Raw genomic sequence first — 18199 nt, forward strand, 5'->3', positions numbered from 1 at the left:
CTTCAAATTGCCCTAATTATGCGCAGCGCTTATGTAACCCGGGTTTTTGGCGAAGGCGCCTTTTTGGAAAGAGGTAAATGGAACCATTAAACATTTTGTTTAAATAAAAAAGAATGTGTCCATTTTCTTCAGAGGGATAAAATAAGCATGTTGTTGATTGGTTGTGAATGTGTGGTTCCAGGTTTGTTTCTTTAAAAAGACGGTGCTCGGTCCAACTTGTATAGAAGCGTAACAGGCAAGTGACAAATCTAGGATTGATGTGGCCCAAACGTGGAGTTTCCTGCCAAATTCTTCCCTTCAGTTGTTTAGACTTTCAGCTCAATGCCATGTGGCTCCATCCAACTTCCAACCCAAGCCTTTCATATCAGTCTATTTTCTGCATTGGCTGCCTCACGCCAACAGCCCCAGTCATTAGATGTAGCCTCTGGTATTCTCTAACAAATCAAAATGAGAAAAAAGGGCTTTGCCAATAAAAAAAAAAAAAGACATTTATGGTGACATTTTCTAAAGTCGTTCCAACTGATTTGGCACACTTTGTCCATAAACGCCGCCTCCATCTGAAATACATTATTGCTTTCTGACAAATATGCTACTTCTTCTCACATGGAAATTTGCAGTGACTGAAGGTGATATTGCACCAGGGGGACCAAACTATTAATAAATGAGTCAGCTATGGCCTATAGATTACAGCGAGGGGCTCTCTGGAGTGGGATGAGGATGTAAACAGTCTCCGCAGATCTGAGTCAGTGCATTGAAACACATTTGAATGTTTAGGGACAGGGTTATCCGATAAATCCGATGGAAGAAGCTCCTGTTTAATAGTGGAGAATAGAGAATCATGGTGTGTAAGCAGTAGGAAGTTCAGTACTTTTACTCTGGGTATAAGCCAAAACTTCAAACCAAATAAAACAACGGCAAGTCTTCTGAGACGTGGCTCAGGCCTCGCTGGTGTCAGTGATATGTGAGTACTCTTAAAGGGGCTAGATGCAAGTTAGACATTTTATACTCACTACTGCCACCTCAGGTCATGCGTGTAACTGCAGCTTCTATATTAAGCTCGTCCATGACGGCACTTTGGACCCGAATTAACACCTTTTTGAGTGACAGTGCAGGATTTTACAGGCAGTTGTGGTGAACAGGTCTGAGCTCATTCTACACATGAGGACATTGTTGGAACATGTAGGGGGAGAAAAATACTTGATTTTAACATTTTTAAACTCCGTATAGTCCCTTTAATAGGTCTGGGCTCATTCTACACATTAGGACATTGCTGGAGCTAGTAGGAGATGGAAAATACATAATTTTAACATAATAATAGTAGTAATAATAATAATAATAATAATACTTTTTTTTAATGCCATCTAGTTCCTTTATTACATCGATGAGACCTATTTACATCGAAGCCTATTCCTCATACCAACTTAAAGTAGCTGCTGCTGTTTATGTTGAAATATTTAGTAATTGGATATAATAGGGATTTACTGGAACTATTTTTTGGTACTTCAAGAACAAATACTCTGCTCTGAGCTGCCCTTTGAGCATTGCTGCTCTTGATGAATTGTTTTGGTTAAAGCATTCATATATACAGTATCTAACACGTGAACATGTGGCGTGAGTTACAAGGACCCAAGAAAACCTCCCTAAATGTGTGTTGCTTAAGAAAGTGTTGATCCCATTGAGGCGCCATATGCAACAAGAAAAGTTATGATACACTTCATTCAGATCATGTGCTTCATGGCTGTTGCATCCAAACAGCCTCATCTTCCACTCCTTGGGTGAGCCCTTCTCTCTGTGTCTGACATTTCAACAATTAATATTTTTATGTTGCAATACAGTGATAATGATACTGTACGCGGCCAGTGCCAAGTCATACTTTTGCAACACATTTGGAAGTGTTGCAGATTCTTGGCTATTTGCGTGATATGTCATTTCCTCACATTTGGTGGAGCTTATCTCTAATTGCTCTCAGTCCATATGAAATGAATGATAAATAGGTTTAGTGGACAGTGCCAGTGGCTTTATGTCGGAGTCGGAGCCCTATTTTGCTATCAGACATAAAGACAGGCTTTGATCAAGTGTTTGGACTGAGATTTGTCGATGCATAAGAGAAGATGGTTCCCCTTTGAATATAATTATCCAGCATATGTTTGGACCATGAAAAAGATGTCTTGTGCTAAACACAGTCCTCCTCCTTATGTAACAGACAGTGCACTGACAAAGCCTGATTTCACTGCCCAGTTTCACTCTGTATACAATGTGTACATGAAGTGACACAGGCATTTTTCATTGTAATCACAAAAAGATGAACACAGTCAGATCTCATCATGGAGTTCAGTCAAGCAGGCTTTAGCATGGAATCAGCTGACCACATGCAAGTGTCCCGTACATGACGTTACAATTCGCTGTTGAAATGGTGCTTTTTAATCATATGCAGCCACATTTATTCTGCTCAAGGGATTTAAGAAATGGCTCTTTTACTTTTGATTTTAGTAGAGTGTGTCTGAGGTAGGCTTGTTTGTGACTTGTTTGTGAGTATAACATATAGGTATTAATAAGTTTACATGGAAATTGAACCAATATGTAAAGTAAACCAAATTCTTTCTTGACACCTCTGCTGTACCTCGAGGCTCTCAAGTGAGTCATAACCCCCATGTTTAGGAACCCTGCTTTAATACCGCCTTTGCTCTGCCCAATCCCGTCAGACCTCGAAAGCTAAGCAGGGAATGGCCTGGCTGGTACTTGGATGGGAGACCGTTTGGGAACACCAGGAAGCCTGGGTGACTGTACTACTGTGTGAGTGAGTGGCTGGTGGTGGTCGGAGGGGCCGACAGCACAAACTGGTTACCTTGCTTCCGTCAGTCTACCCCAGGGCAGCTGTGGCTACAATAGTAGCTTACCACCACTGAGTATGGCATGAATGAATAATGACTACAGCGTAGCGCTTTGAGAAACTTGGTAATACAGGCTTTCAAAGTGCAATACAAGTGTAACGCATATTATTAATATTAATATTAATATTAATATTAATATTAATATTAATATTAATATTAATATTAATATTAATATTAATATTAATATTATGATTATTAATTATTACGTTGAATAAAACAACGAGAAAGAGTTTTTTTCCCCAACTGCAAATTGGTTATTGATTTCAAAAGGATTTTCATACCGAATACAGATAGTTTTTGTTCTGCTGTTCCATTACAGAGACTTATTGTATCAATTTCAGCTCATTCAGCAGCTGCATTATCTGCATCATCAACAGTTTAATTAAAGCTGCATGGCCATTCTTCATCACCACAAAGTTCCCCGTCTGTCTGTCCAAATATGCTCCATGAAAATTGGCAGAGATCTCTAAATTGCTCCCGGGTCATGTCGAACAGAGCGGGGAATCCTTCCTTCGTGCATCAGCGTGGCCTTGAAGTTCCTAATGATGACATCAAACGCACAGAGCGTGGCGTTCTGCCCCTTGATCTGCAGTGGAGAGGGCAGCGTTGAGCTCATGCTGGGAGGAAGTCACTTAAAAACCTGTGCGCGCCACGCAGACCCGTGGATCAACATCTGGCCGCGGTGCAGGAAGCAAGGCAGGATGCTTTCAGGCCAGGTGTCATAGCAACAAACGGAAACACCCAATAGTGGCTGGACAATGTAGCTATGTTCCCACTTGACCTTTTGGAGAGATGTTGACTGACAGGAGCGCGTTCCTAACAGAGATCCGCCCTGTGGATGTGTGGCCGCAGCTGTCAGGTGGAGGTGCAGCCTGTTGTGTTGTGCTGAGATGACGTCTGAGCGCCCAGTGTTGAACATTTGTCTCGCCTTCTCATTTTCTGTCCTGTTCCCGTTGGCAGTAGGATTGTGGCTTTCGCTGAATTAAAGAGACGTGCATAGACCTGCCGGAGTGTAGCGTGTTTATCCGACCGGCTTTATTTTGTGCCGTATGTAAATACATGGTGTGTGGCTCCAAAGCTCTTGTAATACACAGTGAGTAAGGTATGGTTTATATCCCCATTCAGGGTTTGATTACGCTCGCAATTACCTCAGAGGGCCACAGGTGCACTCTCTGAAGGCGATTCCTCTGATGTGTGTGCCGTGCTTCGTCTTGCTCTGCCGGCTGTCTGTCGGGCCAGATCAGTGGGCTCCAGATGTTTTGCGTGGGGCAATATCTCCTCTCCTCTCGAAAGCCTTCCTCGTCTCATCAGTTCTCCGTGCTACGAAGCTGCCCCGGTCACTCACATGAGGTCTGGTCCAGGTGGAGCAACACAGCCGCAGTAACTGACCCAAATCAAATGCTCAACAGGTGCCCCCCCCCCCTTCCCAGCCCCCCAGCATCGTCCTCCCCCTGCTTTGTTCTCCGACCCCGGCATTAATACTTCCTCCAGACGTTCGCAACACTTCCCTCCCTGCTTTGACTACAAGCAGACAGAACAGTCAGTTCCCGGTGCAGCAACGCAGATATAATGAGTGACAGAAAGGTTTGGAAGTAGGCATAGAAGGTGTTGAATGCGTTTAATTAGAGCTCCTGCATATCTTCACCACCGAGACTGCACTAAACTGTACTTAAATATATGAACTCAAATGTGCCAAATTCAGGTTCAGTCACAGTCACATGGTCCATGCAGTGCACCACTTGATTTATAAAAGCGTAATTATTTTTCCCCACAATGAATTAAGGAATGCCATGACCTAATCAAGTGAGGCTGATTCTCTCTGTTGCACACAAAAGCCATGCAAAATGGATTTCACACTATTGCGCTAACGAAGAGTGCACCGTGTCTATATGTAAGCGTTTATTCCCTCTCTGAGATCATATCTGTATCTCCATGTTGTTCCACTGACAGGATCCAGGTGAGAAGAGGGCCTCCTGACTCGTCCCCTCAGCACACGGGGACTTCACGCACAGTGAAGCGCTACCCATCATCGTCAGGGCCCATCACCTCCAACGCCCTTCCCAACACCAACAGCTACTCTAACAACTGGAATGGGCACAGCCGAGTGTACAGGCCTCCCAGCAATGGACAGCACACCAACGCTGTGTTTCCAGCGGGTAAGTACTTAAACCTAAGCCTCTGCTGACGATGACTATTACCGGTATCTTCATTTGGATTCGTCACTCACTTTACACGGATACTTAACATTTCCATTCTCCTTAGCCACGTCAAAACAAACATAACCAGGTCTGGCACAATATTCTGCGGCCAAAGTACATACATAGACATCCTGTGTTGTCATCACTGAATGGAACATTAGCCATGAAGAAGAAAAAGCTGGCAGTGTCCCAATTTGCACTTCTTTCTCACTGTCCCCCCTCCTCGTGTTCAGACTGAGCTGTATGCTCAACATGTGTGGCTTCATAAACAGCGCAAGAGAATGGGCTCGGCATGTGTCTAAAAAAAAAAAGCATCATTACCACCACAACAAAACATAAAATATGATCTTGTCTCATCCCTCTATTTCGTTCTTCTGAAGTACTGTCTAGCGCTCACAGCTGTGTGCTGCTCGTATGTTTGAGCTGTGTACCAGGGCAACGGCTGTTGAACAGCTTCCCACCATTACACAACGTTCATTTGCACTCACTTTTCTTTGTCTGTGGATCAGACGCACTTCCAGAACACCTTTTACCACAGATAAAGTGCTGGAGTCCAGCCGGATGCCGGACAGTATCCTCTCTCTGTGCTGGCCTGTGGCACATGGCTTGTTCCAGTGCGAGCATGCCACTGGCCGGCCGTCAGCACACACCCTCGCACTCTTATAAACCTCCCTTCGCCTCCACCAGGAGTTTGTCACTGTGCGCCGAGGAGGAAGGATGCAGGTCGCTTCAGGCTCATCTGTGCTGCTGCTGCTCTTTACCCAGGTGTGTGTGTGTTTCCCAGGAGCCAACCTCACCTCCAACCTGGACCGCATTAAGATCATCTTCACTCCTATGCTTTGCCGCCGGGTCTGCAGCAGTGGACGCTGCTACAACAGCTGTGAGAGAGGAGACATCACCACTGTTTACAGTGAGAATCCACAACAGCAGCCGCAGCCGCCCAAGAACCAGGGCTTCAGACTCTGTAAGTGCCAAACACACAGGCCTATGCAGTCTGTCCTCTCATCTCTTCGTCTGTCTCCTTACTGTCACCAACCAGCCCATTCCCACATTCTCACACACTTTCACCTCTCTGCGCTGGCTGCTTTCGCCTATCTTTTTATGGAGTGAGTTCTGACTGAACTATTTTCCTTTCCAGCAGCAATATTCTGCCCACTGTAAATAAAGAGTGGAAGCAGGAAAAAATGTTTAACTGCTGTAAAAAAAGTCAATAATGAAGAGTTAGACCAGAGGAAAACAGGGCAGTCACTGCTGGAGCTGCTTAAAGAGGTGCCCTGTAAAACGGGGCTAATCTGCTCTCACACGTGGAGCTGGTGGTCCCACGCTCCCCACATTAGCACAGCTCTTTGTGGCTGCTTGAACTATTGAACACGCTGCTGGGAGAGCGGCAGCCGGCGAACACACAGGCAGAGCACAACAAGAGAAAGAGTAGCAGCATGAACAGGATTTTACAGGGATTACATTAAACCTGCCATTTATCCAGGGGGCTTTGCCACCAATTCACACAGGAGTGTCCATGGGGAGGGCAGGGGCAGCCAGAGCCTCGACCCCTGCCCGGTTCCCACTTTCTCATCAGTCTGAAGGCTCAGGCTGAGGCTAATTACTGTTGAGGTGAAGCCACACATTAACAAGCGAATGCACTGAACTCCAGACTATTTGTTAAGCTTTACATTGTATAAACCTGTTGATTTCCATGGATGTCAGTCTGATGTGGGTATGTACGAGTTCTTTACACAGAGACCCTCCACACAACAACCTTCCTAACACCTCTTCTCACAGCCTGTTTATCGTACGTTTTATTCCCTCTAAATACCCTTTCATTATGTGGTAGCATTAAAACAAGATTGCCTTCCATTTAGCCTTGCGTTCTGCTGTTGCTTGGGGTGCTGCGTGCTCGTCGCGGAATGTCAAGTGGACAGCATAACAAACAGTTATCTCATGCTGTTGTAATGTTCCCGTACACAGCGCAGTAAAATCTGGCCCTGATAATTATAACAAGCTCCCTGGAAAACGCCCCCAGTGAGGAACCTAAAAGCCTGACATGGGGAATGAGACAAGCTTCTTTATGGAGTGAGAAGTGTGCTTGTTTAACAGATAGACAGACCGGCGGACAGTGCGCTATGGCAAGGAGGGCTAAAAATAGTTTGTGTCCCATGCTGATGTGGGACGGGTCTGACCGGCTGGGGGAAATCTGTGGCCCACATTTAGGGGAATTCAGTGAATAGCCGTTAATAAAACTGGAAACGCTAATCAAAAAGAGCTTAATGTCATCTCCCAACCACATCCCATTTCCACACAGTTTACTGACACTTGTCGCCAATATGAATATGATTATTTAGGTTTTGAAAGCGAGTTACATTGTACACATTTTTTGGCATCTCAGTCTCTTCATGCTGAGCTAAGTCGACGTGCATTTCCCTGTTTGCGCCTTGTTAGTGTGTCAAGTGCAATACTTCTCAGTGTCTGGAAGCAGAAAGTTGATGTCCGTGCAATAGGAGAATTTCACTTTAGTCTTATTTAATATTGGCAGAGTTTTTGTCATGGTTGTCTAGTTACCTTTACGTGATGAACCTTTGATGTGTCAGGAGTAGGTCTATAGATAAAGAGCCGGTCCAGGTGCAATGGGGGTCCAGGCTGGCACCCAAACGATCGAGCCAATGAAATGCAATGCACCATCTGGACAACGCTAGCCTTTAGCCCTCTGTCTCTTCACCTTCTCCATGGTAAATTACGAACTATAAATCACCCAGATTGAGCTTGTTTGAGGCTCCAAAACTCTTCTTTCTGAGAAGCTTTTCGCGCTGCAGTCCACAGATGTCTGTTCACTTGTTACGCTACACAAATGATCGCATGTAGAGCGATCACTCATCGGGCCACAGCAGCATGTAATTAGTATGGGTTATAAAAGGAAGGACATAAAAGAAGGAGGTGCCTAGGATTGCCTCAGGGGTAAAAGTGAAGCCTTATGAACAAATAATAGTCTGATAAAAGTTATGTATTTATGATATACTGTATCTTGGGTGTATTATGTGCAATGCACAGATTATTTCATAATCATAGTGAACCAAGCACATTTTTCAATGTCAATAGTTAATCTCTCATCCCATTTTCCTTTGCAGTCTTCTGTCAGCTCCCGTGTCAAAATGGCGGTCGCTGTATCGGCCGAGACCTCTGCTGGTGTCCATCGAATTCAACAGGAAAGTTCTGCCACCTCCCGGCCCCACCTCCTCCCAGGATCAGTCCTACCAGCACCAAGAACGGCAGCCAGCACGTCCCCAGACCTCCCTCACACACTATGTACACGCTGCCGCTGTCAAACCAACAAGGTAATCATGGTGCCACAATTAGGACTCCTCAGAAATTAAGTAGAAATAAGTTCTGTTCTTCTTATTGCTTTTCAAGACAGGAATGAATGCCCCACACAAGTTTCATTATGTACTTGAGCTAACAAATAAATGAGTTTTGTCTTCCTGATGCTCTTCTGATGATCTTTTAGGTTCCTATTAAAAACAGAGCAGATCAACCTCATGAAGACAAATTCTAAACGCTAATGTCCATCTCCCTTTTCATCTGTCTTTTTGTCATTTTTATTTCCTCAACACGCAGCCTCTCGCTTGGTCTGGCAGTAAGTAGAAACAGAAGTTCCTTTTTAGTTTCAAGAAAAATTCCTTCATTGTAGATTCGTAATCAATTTTGAGCCAAGTGTCTGTAGACTATTGCAACATCCTTATTCTACAGCACCACTTTCCGCACATGCTGCGGCTGTTCAACAAGGTTTACGTCTTCCCCTTGGATTCACCCTCCGTCTGTCTCAGAGATCATGATTCACCAATGGGGTCACACTTCTTGGAAAAGGCCTTGGCACTCCCTGAAGATGGATGCTTCCTTTCTGTCAGACAGACAAAAGCCCTCACTCTCCACATTGCAACATCTTCTCAGCCGTTCAGCAAATTCGATTTTGGTCTACAGTAATATTTGATTAAACGCAGACAACCCACCTCTTGTAAGTCTTTGGGAGTTTCTAAAGTTGTTTCTAAGGAGTCAAAAGAAAATATGATGGATTTTAATAATATATTAATAGTTGTTGAGTTACAGTGAGTCAGCCATAAGCTTCCTGGACATCCTGATCACACGTGAAGACAACAAACATCTAACGGCCCTGGATAAACAACAAACCAACAAACACTCCATCCACTCTCAGGGAGCAGAAGATATTTAGGGGCATGAGTGGGACCTGAGGAAGATCCAGTTTGGATCCAAATGTTGTGTTCTTAAAGGCAGTAAAATGGAGTAAGTGAGCAGGCTGTCCTCATTTTCCAGTGGCACGGTTTTTGAAAGAAATTCCCAAACAAAAAAACACACACAAATGCATTGTGAAGTTTATGAACCCAACCCAGTTTTTGTTATGGGCTGGGTTCATAAACTTGATATTGATCTTGCAGCTTAAAGTACTTTCAGCTGACAAAACTTGTGCCCGGGTAATGGAAAAATGGTAAACATTTTATACTTAGTTATAATGACCTTACTGGCTAATGGAAATGGACTCAATTACAAAGAATTAAGTCAGTCACCTAAACTTTAACTGTTAGAACTTTTCCTGACACCCTCTCTCCTCCCCAGCGTCTCTCCACCCGTCCATAGTGAACGTCCACATCCAGCACCCTCCCGAGGCAGAGGTGCATGTGCACCAAGTGGCTCGCGTCCAGCCCGGGCACAGACCTCCCCCTGCAGAAGGAGCTCACTCAGTGCAACAGCGCTCGCAACCGGGCAACGGCCACGAATCCACCAATGAGCACCATCACAGCCACGACCACGCCCCTCACAGGCCACACCCACATCCCAACGGCGGCGGTGTTGGCAGATGCTTCCAGGAAACGGTGGATGGACAGGTGAGTTCAAGACAATACAGACAAGCCTGTTTGGGAAATACGCCCTCCCTCTGGTGGTGGTGAAGAGGAGAAGAGTTAGGCTGAGGAGGCTGATTGTTAAGCTGCTGCTGCTGCTGCTACACAGGAAATAGGACCAAGACTGTTGAGTTCCATATGAATAAGGGTTACAAGGTGAATGTAGCTGGATGTAGGATGTAGGTAGGAAACACTGGTCGATTCAGCCTTGTTTAAAGTGGATTTGTCCTGTCACCGCGTTCTGATCGGAGCCACATGGAGGAGGCTGAGGGGTTAGGGCTATGGCGCTATATCATATAGGTGATGAAAGGGTGAAGTTAGTGCTTGTACAAGGAAACCACAGTACACATATCCTGACACTGACACAGCTGCCTCAAACAGGAATCCCATCTGTGATGAAGAGCGATATACTACAGGGACACACTGACCAGCTCATGTTGCACTGGTTTAGACATGTTTTAGGTTCAGATAAAATTAGACAAATGCGTGTCATGAGAAATAAGCTGGGACCTTTTATTTCTTCAGGAGACTTGGTTGTGGTGATTTAAGCTCACGTTAGGGTCATCCTTCAGTTTAAAGAGTTTTAGTTTTTGTGTAAATGCATAGGGGAACAGCCTGTATTTCTAATGCAACTTTCTCCTTGGCGTTTAAAACATACTTTTGCTGTGGGTTGGGATGGCCAACTTTGATATTCGCAATCTGATATGTCTTCAGAGTCACAACTATTGCCAAATGTATAAATGTATTATTAAGCCAGTGAGTGGTAGGTGTGTGTATTACTCCTGAGAGTCAGCTGTTCGTGCCCTTTCCCAACTGTTTGCTAACACATGCTTGTTTCGGAATAAGCGTGCAAGCCCAAATACATAACAATGGGTTTAAGACTCTAATGTGTGTGCTGTTGTTGTAGTGCGGCAAGCCCCTGCCAGGCCTTACAAAACAGGATGATTGCTGTGGAAGTGTGGGAGCCTCCTGGGGTCTCAACAAGTGCCAGAAGTGTCCGACCAAACCAGGTAAGCCCTTCTGACTGAGGCCATGAGAGTGACTCACTGTGCTCCACTGTGTTCCATTACGCACTTAAATGAAATTAGGGCTAATCTAGGCTGCTGGTTAGCTTCATCTGTGCAGGGCTTAAGGAATGTCCTTTTTATTGTTCTCATTGATTGTGAACATTGGTATATGAAAGCAAGATGTAGTATGTGTCATCCGCCGCCTGTCCAAGTATACTCAGTACCAGGGTCACGGCTGCGTGTGGATGGTGAAACAATAGGTATTCTGTGTTATGTAATATTCACTCTTTTCTAGAAAGGAAAATGTATTAACTAATCAAAGTAATATATTGATGTGGCTGTAGTTGAGGGGTAACATGGCGGTAGTGCCCCTTCATGATCTAGACTTGCTGCCAACAGGATAAGATAAAAGTGCTGCTTTTTACTTTCAGAGTTTTCAAAAACATACCGTCGAACATTAGAAAATCTATCATTCGTTCTCTTGCTGGTATGTAGCTGTTTTTAACAAGTAACTAAAGAGTATTGGATGTAAAGGCGAATCTAGCAGAAATGCCACCCAGTCTCTGGGTATGGTCTGAGAAGCCACAAGCCGATGTGTGGAATAGTTTTGGCAGCTAAAGGTTGTCTTCTTACTAGCGCGCTGGGTGGTGACACCATTTCTAGAGCTGTGACAGATGTGTGTGACCATGTCCTCTCTGTACTGCCACTTTATAGATCTATATAAACTCTTTCAGTGGTCTCAGGGCCGCTACAGCCTTCTCTACAGCCTTCTCCGGTCTAACACTGGCCTTAATCAGAAGCAGGCGTCACCCCTCTGTCTTCTCCATCCATCATGATGCTGCTGCCGCTGCCGCTGCTGCTGCTGTGTCTTTTTTTCTCCCACTCACTATCTCCTCTGGTATGCCAGACTCCTGCTCTTCCAAAGTCTCCAGCACCATCTCCTTTGGCTCCCAGATGTTTCCTCTGTGTCCGGCTTTGATGTTTGTTAAAGAGAGACTCGAGGCACTGTTGTCCATTCTTTGGTTATTTAAGGGGCAACATACTTCAGCCCCAGTTTACACCCGGGAAAAGAAGAAAGCAGACACTGTCTAAATATAAATGATAATTCCGTCACATACTACGCCACAGGTCCCATAATTCTTAGAAAGGGCTTTAATCAGAAATGCCTAGAATTCCTGGGGGTGTTATTGTTCTGAGTTTAGACGCTGGCCTGATGTAAGTGCATACCTCTCCTCTGTTCCAGACGTGCAGCGTGATTCCTTATGTGTTTGACAGGGATGATGTGCGGCCCCTCTAAGACACTGTGCTCTCTTCTCATTCATCTCGCTGCCAGTGGGTCAATGCGCAGCCTTATGTGGAGAAAAGTCACGCACATTTATTATTCTCTTGTGTCTTTGTTGAGTATGTGATAATGATGTCACTAAAGCTCTCGCTTTGTTCTGGCGATCTGCCTCCATGGGTCAGCTCAGTTTGGCAATCGCTGACGAAGAGTGTGCTTTTTGTACATTACTGACAGATGGACGAAGAGACGGTGATTTTTATGCATGTTTTTAAATGTTAATGATCTGCAGAGTATGTAGATGTGACAGGGAAATGCGATATGTTAAAGCTGCTCGTAAAACTTGGCTTGAATGTTGATTCATGAAGATGCAGTTGTATTGATTGATCTGACTTTATAATTTTAATCCACCTGGATGTTTGATTCCTTCTTATGATCATAGACTTTTCTTATAAAAAGTTGTGTAACTACAATCATCCATTATCAACAGATTTTTTTGTTTTGTTGATTAATTAATTTATTCTTTATCATTTGAATTTATTGTTTTGAAATATTCTGTCAATGAAACAATAATATGAACATTAAACCCTTTATACCCCTTAAAAAGTCCGGGGTCAAGTCCAGTCAAATCAAAATGCATAGTACGATTATTTTTTAATCACCTTTCCCTTTATAGAGATACATATTAATGTTATTATGATGTTATTGTCAATCTGGCACTGGAGAGGGTTTTCAGGTGGGCAGTCACTATTGAGCTCCACTGGACATGCACCGAGTCAGTAATAGGGCATAAACACCAAAGTCTTTGCGTGTGTGAGAGCGTGTTGTGGAAGCACTAATACCAGCGTGTCCCTTCACACTGAGCTGAAGCCTCCTCACTGGACCCCATGCCTCACACAATCACATGCTGAGGATTCCTGGAGCGTAATGAGATCCAGATCGAGTCAAAAAGAACTGCCAGTAGGCCGCTCCCTCTTCTGCTTCTAATAAGGAGGTGAAGTGAAAAAATAACTGCCCCTAGTTTTCACAAAACTTGGTTTATTTCTACAAGTGTGATTCCTAATGCAAGGCGACACATACTACACATCTCCTCCCATCCACGGCGTTCTGAGGAACTGGCTGCCTGACGTACACTTGCATAACAGCGAGATTGAATTGCACTTAAAATCATACATATTAGCTCAATATTGTACCATAAGAGACAGAAATGTTACAGTGGTTCATTAATTAGAAACATAAAAATTATTGTTAAAATAGTGTGTGACTGGAGTGTGTTACGTAAATGTAGATAAAGTCATTTTACAAGCTATACATTGTGGAAGAAAATGTCAGCTGCAAGGAATAGATAAGGGAATAATCATTGACATAAATATGAACGTTGGCTTGGCTGGTTCTGATTTGTAGTTGCTGTATATTATATAGCTAAAATTCCCCAATATTCAGTTGACATTCTTTGGGATTTAATGAATTATTAGAACCCAAAGTCATGTTTTTCTCTCCTTCAAGTGTGACCGACACAATTTTCCTGCCATGACTCATGATAATAGCGCAGACAGTCCTGCAGTCACAGTATTGTTGAGGATTAATGGGATTTCTGTCTCTCTCTGACATTGCTGACTGCATCCTTTCACTATGCAACGCACTCTCTCTCTGTTGCCAGGAGGTTTTTAGAGCATCTCCCGGGTGTTGAGTTAGCACCCCACACCCACAGGAGCCTTGGCTTTCACTAACCTGACCTCCCAAAGTCAACGGGGTCATCCTGAGGTCACAGCGAGTATCTCTGAGAGTTGCGCTCACTCCTCCCTCAACCGTTTTCTTGCCTTATAAATTCATCGCTGTTCAGTAAGTAAAAGTGAGGAGGACGTAATGCTTTATGATATCCAGATCTACCCACAACCCTCCTCTCGAATCTACTCTCCTGATATACAATCTGACATAGAAGTCGGTGCTTATTGCTTTTCTTTAACGTTGATCAAACATGAACATCAGTCAATGGCTAAGGAGGCGCAGAATTACGACGATTAGAATGATCAGACAAAGATTTCTCAAAGCTTCGACAGCGTTTGATTCATAAATGTTGACACAGCGTTATCCTTTTCTAACCGGACTGATGGAATCTATTAGAGCTATATGTGCCCAGAGCCGTGCCAGCCCCGAGAAGCTGATCCCTGTTGAAAGGTTTTGCTCCGTCTCTTAATTGGAGAGCATTATACTCAAAAGAGAATTTACTGGGCATGTCTTCATTTGGAATCAACAGAGGTGGTTGATTTTCCACAGGGATCTTTCAGGAATGTGGAGCTGCTGTGACTTTGTTCGATGCCATTAACGTCTTGGAAAAAGGGCCGTTAACCAAAACAATCCGTGTCTAAAACGAGATGTAAAATACCCGCTTTTGAAAATAGAAAATACATTACGTATGTTTTGTGTACAAATTAACTGTTGCAGAAGGATCATCTAATTTTTTTGGGCTGCTCCAGGGATTAACGCCTCAGTGGTTAGCGTATTTGCCCTAGGTTCCAATGGTGAGTGGTGTAAACTGTCAATGTGTCCTTCGGCAAGTCACTTCACCAAACTTATTTATGTGTGCATGTGGAGTCACAACGGCCAGTAGAATAACAATTATTAGTCTTAGCGTCTCATTTACCATTCTGTGATTGTGGGACTGCGGCAAGTGTCTTTGCTGTGACCTCTATGTTCAAGCCACATGAGTGCCAAGAACTGGAGGAAATTATTCATCTCATTCTCTCAATCAAGTTCTGGTGTAAAGGCCAAGCAAATAAAGTTACAGAGGGCTCAGTAATTAGTGGTCTTTCACCACTGGATTTCAGTCCGTGCAGCAGTTTGTCCAGTGGCCGGCTGTCAGCGGGTCGTTTACTGGAAAGGGTCCTGTAGAGGTTCTGGCCCGTTGTTTTCCGAAGACTAGCCCCCAATGACACAGAAGGGAACTCTGTCTCCTGTTGCCTTTTTGTGGCTGGCATCCGTGCAGGCTCCTTGTAGTCTCTCACTTCCCCAGGTCATTTAAGTCCAGGAGCCAAAGACCAGGGCTTCCTCCTCGTCACATCCACAGGGAGGAACGGCTCTCTCCCGAGTGATTGATGGACCAGATCCCTCTCGTCTTAACACAGCTCTGCTCTGGAGGTGGTCCGCATGATTGTACCAAATTAACAATTAATGACTTCTGCAAAGCTGAAAAACCCACTGGAAAAAGTCTCGTCCGTCAGACTTCCGGTCTTTTTGTCTTTGCTTTAATTCTACTTTGCATAAACCCTCTCTTTCTTCCAATTCGCACAAACTCAGAAACAGAAAATCAGCTTAAAGGATTGAATCTGAACAAATAAAGATGAAAGCAACAAACACGAATAAAAACATCTAAGAATCTTGTGTTGGCCGAAGCCTTTAGCTAAATATTATTGACTTGGTGCCAAAGGAATCCCAGACACAGCCAAATGGACAAAGACAATAAATAATTCTGTGACCTGTGTTAAAGAGGACTAAATAGATTGGGAGCCTTCTGTCTGCACTGTCGTGTCGTGGGATACAGACGGATCCACCATTAAAGTTTTCGTAACCAAGGGCAACACTAATGCGTAACTTGAGATCAGTGTTGCAAGCCGTTGCCCCTGTAATGCCATGTTGTCTTCTACGCAAATGACCAGAGCAACAGCCATGGGAACTAGCACATCGTAAAATGTTAACGCAGCCGCATGGGGCTGGTGCCACTGAGAAATGTCATTAGAGACCCATAAAATGAGCCTATATTCACAGCTGTAAATTATAGACTCAATAAATTAATTCAAAATAATGGAATTAAAAAAATGCCCTAAATATCCAAATTAGCAATAGACATATTTTTTCTAACCACAGCTTTCAAAAAATCATATACAACTTCATGTTTTTTATGAAGGTTGGGCGGTAAAATATAATATAATTTAATTGTTAGAAGAATTCTCATTTTAACGTGTGTCATGGAATCAATGGTTTGTTTATTGGTTTTGTAACGTGAGGCAGACGGGACAAATATTACTTCTCAGACAGTGGATTAAACTCTAAACTAGTAACACCCTGTTTTCCATTTTTTGTGAAATTGTCATCATTTGAATCACACATTTAACACCAGCCCATTCCTCTCTTCATGGAAGCTTTAGAAACGCTATATAGGACATTTTTATTGTATTATTGTATTATTGTAATATTATTGTCTGCGAGTCAACTGTAAATTGTAGTAAATTTAAAAGTAGCAGGTAGATTTACTGCTTGTACAGTGTTATAAACAGTGTTAATGCGGTTATGCGGTGTATGTCGTAAAATAGTTGTTTTCCCCAGTTATTCTCAAACTGAGGTACGTGTAACACTTTATCAGGTGGTACTTGGTCAGGTGGTCATCTGCAATTTAGACATGATTACATCCAGTTAAAAAAGTCTGAAAAAGTCCAATTTAGTTCCATTTTAGTTTAGTTTAGCTTTAGTTTAACCCAGATTTGATCTTGATATAGGCCTGGTGGTACTTCGAAGGTCCAATATTTTATGAGGTGGTACTTGGTGGGAAACCATTGGTTTACACCTTTGTATATTTGCAACTCTTTTCCACATTAATATATTCATGGAAAATGCCCTGTTGTGAACCTATCGCCCCTGCTAATAAGCTTCATGGAGGTGTAGGGAGGACCCCCACTGCGCTCACTTTGACATGTACACCCCACTCTCACTCGGGCCAGACTGTTCTTGATCCCGCCTCTACAGGGGTCCTGAGCCCGAATCCTAACCACAACAGCTCATTACCCCACAGCCCTGAGAGGATGAGGAGGTGAGCAGTGCTTTGATACAGTTAGCCCCCGTTAGTGCTGACCTAGTTCTGCCCCGCCGAGCCCCAGGTGAATGGACCGGGCCCGCTCCACTGGGTCCCAGCAGGATCATAACATCAGCCACTCTCCAGACCCCATTCCCACAAGAACCTCTGTGTGGCACGCATTCCAGCCGTTCCTGGGAAAGTGACACAGATGCTATTCAAATTGTGGATTGCTGACATGTCTGCACATGCTGTATTTGATTAGGAATAGGATTGTTGTATTGAACGCTATGGGCAGCGGTAATTCTTTCCACATGTTTTATAAGACTTGTCCCCAGGTCGCTTGCAACAAGATTCTTGAAAATGCCAAAATCTCAGTCTATTTCTCTGGTAGCAAGTTCCAAATAGTGCTGCTGAAGATATGGAAAATCTGCTGTAGTATAAATTAGACTAACTTTAAAACCTCTGATTTGTTAATGGTTCATTTGACATGCAATTTTAGTTCAGGAGGCAAAGGTAAAAGTACCAAGAACATGCAGTTTGTCATAGCTGGTCAAATGTTGGGATTAAGATTGTTGAACCAACAGTAAAGAGCAACAAACTTAAAAATACAGACTATTGCAACATCTACTTTCACACCATTCATGGTTTACATAATGTTTTTGTCAGTTACACGCCATTGAAGTCACAGATTCAGACTTCCCCTGTGCCATGTGAGTGGCACTGACCCTTGTGTACAGTAAATGGAGCATGCTGGGTTCTGCTGGTGCTGAATGAATGATGATAGTCAGTGAGAGTATGGCCGCACAGGGCATTACAGCAGCTCCTCAGATGAACACACTTACAGCTCACATCACCTTTACTGCTGTGGAAGACAGTGTTTCCTGGTGGCCTCTGGTCTACAATGGACACATTAGTTTCTCGTTAAAGTAGATTTATGCTGGAGCTAATGGTTACGGTTAGGCCTGTCATGTAGATTTTCTCCACACATTTGTGATGTAAGCACTCTCTTCATGTGTCTCTGGGGTGAGGGAGAGCTGGAGGTAATATGATTATAGATGACGTCGAGTGTTATCCTTACGTTGTGCTGGATGGCAGTGGTGTCTTATAAATGCTTGTTTGATGGAGATCCAT

General features: G+C 43.8%; 1 protein-coding gene across 2 annotated transcripts in view; it reads left to right on the forward strand.

The window, feature by feature from the left end:
• The window catches only part of LOC306975654 (latent-transforming growth factor beta-binding protein 2-like), a 72459-nt gene that overhangs the window by 25060 nt on the left and 29200 nt on the right, over positions 1-18199 (forward strand). For both annotated transcript variants that reach the window (XM_079573277.1, XM_079573278.1), the window contains exons 4-8: positions 4842-5047; positions 5874-6053; positions 8209-8415; positions 9710-9978; positions 10901-11003. In XM_079573277.1, coding sequence (XP_079429403.1) covers positions 4842-5047; positions 5874-6053; positions 8209-8415; positions 9710-9978; positions 10901-11003 — 965 coding nt within the window. The remainder of the gene's footprint in view (positions 1-4841; positions 5048-5873; positions 6054-8208; positions 8416-9709; positions 9979-10900; positions 11004-18199) is intronic.

Source organism: Gobius niger (genome assembly GCF_951799975.1).
Source record: "Gobius niger genome assembly, chromosome: 16".
Classification (NCBI taxonomy): Eukaryota; Metazoa; Chordata; class Actinopteri; order Gobiiformes; family Gobiidae; genus Gobius; species Gobius niger.